The sequence below is a fragment of the Ciconia boyciana genome, chromosome 9 (genome assembly GCF_034638445.1).
Source record: "Ciconia boyciana chromosome 9, ASM3463844v1, whole genome shotgun sequence".
Lineage (NCBI taxonomy): Eukaryota > Metazoa > Chordata > Aves > Ciconiiformes > Ciconiidae > Ciconia > Ciconia boyciana.
The window spans coordinates 43,351,453-43,355,733 of record NC_132942.1 but is presented as its reverse complement, the minus strand read 5'-3'; the positions used below and the strand labels follow the sequence as shown (position 1 = coordinate 43,355,733).

At 56.6% G+C, this 4,281-nt stretch overlaps 1 protein-coding gene across 1 annotated transcript; it reads left to right on the top strand.

The window, feature by feature from the left end:
- Positions 1-835: 835 nt before the first annotated feature.
- On the top strand, positions 836-3,802 carry FOXC2 (forkhead box C2). The gene is made up of 2 exons (XM_072872931.1): positions 836-951; positions 1,289-3,802. The coding sequence occupies exon 2, from the start codon at positions 1,369-1,371 to the stop codon at positions 2,845-2,847; it is 1,479 nt and encodes a 492-aa protein (XP_072729032.1). The 5' UTR covers positions 836-951; positions 1,289-1,368; the 3' UTR covers positions 2,848-3,802.
- The last annotated feature ends 479 nt before the right edge of the window (positions 3,803-4,281 follow it).

Sequence of the window (4,281 nt, the reverse complement as noted above, 5' to 3'; positions counted from 1 at the left end):
CTAATTGTCCCGCTCTGATTGCCCCTAATGAAATCATTAGAGAAAAGGCAGAGGGGCGGATTTCACATGCCCAAGAAAAATCCCCCGCAATGGCCGGAACGAAAAAATAGCCCCTTAAGCGTGCTCACTGTCGTCTTTTTTAAAAATTATAACGATAATAAAATACCCTCAAACTCCCTCCCCCAAAGCGGCAGAGCAACCGGCGGCGGGGCCGGGGTGCGAGTGGCAAAGCGGGCAAATGCCACCCGCCACCGGGCGAGCAAGGCGGGCAGGGACCCGGTGGCCTCTCCCGGCGTCAGGCGAGGAACCGCCGGGCTATTTCACGTCAAATAAATCTGTTTCGAAGAGGGGAAGGCAGGACCTGCCCGGCACAGGGCCACCCTCATGTCGGCGTGGCGGGGCGGTGCGGTGCGGGGCTGAGCGCGGTGTCGCGATTCCCGCCGTCCGTGAGATCAACCTGGGTCAAACAAGCGCTGAGAAACTTCGGGGTTTTGGCGAAGCGCGAGGGAAGGGGCGGCGGGCGGGCAGAGCCCCGCTCGGCGCGGGCTGCTTTTGGGGCCAAAACGTTAAAATTCTAGAAGGGGGGGGATGGATAATCACTTTTTACGCGCGGATATATCATCTTAGAGTAAGGCAAGGCGGACGCGCGCGCGTGTGTGCGTGTGTGTGTGTGGCGTGTGCCTGCGTGTGATGCTCGCAAACGCCACGGCATCCCGCCGCCGCCCTCCCATTGGCTGCGGCGGCGGGTGCGCGCTCCGCCATTGGCGGGCGGTGGCGGCGGGGGGCGGGGCCGGCGGGGAGTAAAAGCGGGCGGGCGGCGCGGGGCGAGTTTTGAAGCCGGGCAGCGCGGCCGAGGAGCTCGGCGGCTCCGCGCACCCCGCGCCCCCTTCGCCAGGAGCCGGCGGGGCCCCGCTGGCTCCGGAAGATTTCGGGCGGTTGTTGTGACGAGAAGTGGGTTTCCGCAAAGGCTGCTTTTTCTTCTTTTTTTTTTTTTCTTCTTTTTTTTTTATTATTATAATTTTTTTTTTATAACTCCCTTTTCCTGCGAGAACAGCCCCCCCCCCCACTCCCCCCTCCCTTCCCCGCCTCCCGCTCCGCAGCAGCGCCCGCCGCCGCCGCGGGCCGTAGGTGTGTGTACCAGAATCACAGTCATACAGAGGGAGGGAGAGGCCCCCGGCGACCCGGAGGATGCTGCTGCCGTGCCGCTGCTAGAGGACACGCCGGGATTTAGCTCGTCTCTGAGACTCTCTCTCTCTCCCCCGCTCTCTCCCCTCTTCCTTCTCCGCAGAGGGGTCCCGGACGGGGGTGAGGCCCTTCCACCCTCCTCCTCCTCTTCCTCTCCTCCCCGGCCGCGGGAAGCCCCTCTCCATGATGCAGGCTCGCTACTCCGTCTCGGACCCCAACGCTTTGGGAGTGGTGCCGTATTTAAGCGAGCAGAACTACTACCGGACGGCGGGGACGTACGGCGGCATGGGCAACCCCATGAGCGTCTACTCGGGCCACGCCGAGCAGTACGCGGCGGGCATGGGGCGCTCCTACGGACCCTACCACCCCCACCAACCCGCCGCCCCCAAGGACCTGGTGAAGCCACCTTACAGCTACATCGCCCTCATCACCATGGCCATCCAGAACGCCCCCGACAAGAAGATCACGCTCAATGGGATTTACCAGTTCATCATGGACCGCTTCCCCTTCTACCGCGAGAACAAGCAGGGCTGGCAGAACAGCATCCGCCACAACCTCTCCCTCAACGAGTGCTTCGTCAAGGTGCCCCGCGACGACAAGAAGCCGGGCAAGGGCAGCTACTGGACCCTGGACCCCGACTCCTACAACATGTTCGAGAACGGCAGCTTCCTGCGCCGCCGGAGACGCTTCAAGAAGAAGGACGTCTCCAAGGAGAAGGAGGAGGCCCGGGAGCGGCTGCTGAAGGAGCAGCCCAAGCCCCCCGGGCTGCCCGGCGCCGACCTCCCCAAGGAAGCCTCCTCCTCCTCGTCCTCTTCCTCCGCCTCGGCGCCGGCCTCCGAGAAGAAGGTGGTGATCAAGAGCGAGACGGCCTCTCCCGAGCTGCCGGTGATCACCAAGGTGGAGACGCTGAGCCCGGCCAGCGGCGGGGCCCTGCGGGACAGCCCCCGCAGCGCCGCCTCGCCCCCCGCCGCCGCCTCCCCCGAGGGCTCGCTGCCCGAGCATCACCCCGCCGGCAACGGGCTGCCGGGCTTCAGCGTGGAGAGCATCATGACCCTGCGGACTTCCCCCGCGGGGGACCTCAGCCCGGTGAGTGCCGCCTCGGGCAGGACGGGCGCCGCTATGCCGCTGGGCTACCCGCCGGGGCAGCCCTCGGGCTACAGCGCGGCGTGCAGCCAGGCCCTGGACACTAGTGGGAGCTACCACTGCAGCATGCGGGCCATGAGCCTCTACAGCGGCGAGAGGCCGGGCCACATGTGCGTGCCCCCCGCACCGCTGGAGGAGGGTCTGGCCGAGCATCCCACCGGCGCCCCGTCGCCCCTCGGCACCCTCAGCCTGCCGGCGGGGCAGGAGGGTGCGCTGGGGGCCGGCCATCCCCACGGCGGCGGCGGCGGCGGCGGGGCGGCGGGGGGGCAGCCCGGTTCCTCCTGGTACCTCAACCACGGGGCTGAGCTGAGCCACCTGCCCGGGCACACTTTTGGCTCTCAGCAGCAGACTTTTCCCAACGTCCGGGAAATGTTCACCTCGCACCGGCTGGGGATGGAGAGCGCCTCGCTCAGCGACCACCAGGTGAGCAGCAACTCCGCCTGTCAGCTCCCCTACAGATCCGCGCCCTCCCTATACCGCCACGCCGCCCCCTACTCCTACGACTGCACTAAGTACTGAGTAGCCGCCACCCCCCGCCTAGGGCCATCCGCCAAAAGGAAAAAAAAATTAAAAAAAATTATTAATAATAATAATTATTGGAAAAAAAAAAAAAGAATCGGGAGAAATAAAACCACACCGAACGCTGCAGACGGAGAAAAAACCACAACAACAAAAAAACCACCAACAACAAAAAATCTGACAGCTTCCCCGCGGACCTGGGGGCACAGAGTTTGTAGATCCCAAGACCCGTTTTGGGCCTCCTTCAATTCCAGGCAAGTAAATTCTACTCGAAAAGGGGGATCTCTCCTAAAAAAAAAAAAAAAAAAAAAAAAAAAAATTGAAAAAAAAAAAGGAATAATTCTATATATATATGTTTATCTAAAAGTGGCAAATTTTATATGCTAAAGTATAGGGGGTCTCAGAAAAATAAGTTATGGACCAATATCACAACGACCATTTATACGTTTTAAAAGAAAAAAAGTATATAAATATATATAAAAATATATATGTCCTGGGTATTTTTTAAGTTCTCTGTTGTGCTGTAAAAAATGTGTGGATTTCTAATCAGGCTGATTTTCAGAGCCATTAATATAATATTTAAAGTTGAGTTCACTGGATTATTTTTGTCTCGCCCAACGATTCCTAACTTCCAAATTAATGACAAGTGATTTCTTCTTCTTCTTCTTCTGTGTACAATTATGCAATAGAGTTTCTTTCCTTTTAGAGCTGTTCTTTTTGCAAGACGAGGAAATAATTTATTTTTTTGCTGGTGGATTTTTTTTTGAAAGAAAAAAAAGACAAAGTATCTGATACTTTTTTTATTATTATTTACGACGTGTGATGTTTTGTATAATAGATTTCACCTTGACCATTCCTAAGGACTATTTGCTTTAACCTGCTTCAAAGTTCGTTTGTCTTATGTGGTCCTAATTGTTGTACTTACCTTAAAATAAATCCATGCTGTTTTTTTCTGCTCCAAGTCTGGCGCTTCTCTGTGTATATACGTGTTTTTTGCAGGTTTTTTTTTCCTCCCTTCACCTTTCCTTCATGCGGGAAAACTGGTTGTTTTTAAAACAAAGTCGTTTTCCTGGAGCCTCAAGGTTTATTATTATGATTTTGATAACGGGTGTAGTCCTGGAGAGCTGGAAGTCATACAACTGCGGGGGGAAAGGAATAAGGCGGGCGGGTCTGAGCACCCTCACTCCCAAATCCTTGGCCAACTGGAAATTTGAGGAAATTTCCCAGGCCACCCATGGGGAGAACGGGGAAAAAAAAAAAAAAAGGATTCTGCTTCTCCTGCTCCGTCCCTGCAAGCGCAGGCCTTGGCCGGTGCTTCGCCTGCCTCAGCGCCCGGAGCCGGCTCTTTCCACCACAGAAATCAAGCAAAAATCACCCTCCCCCCCTTTTTTTTTTTTTTTTAAAGGAAGCCCGAAAGGCTACGAGTGGGTGCGG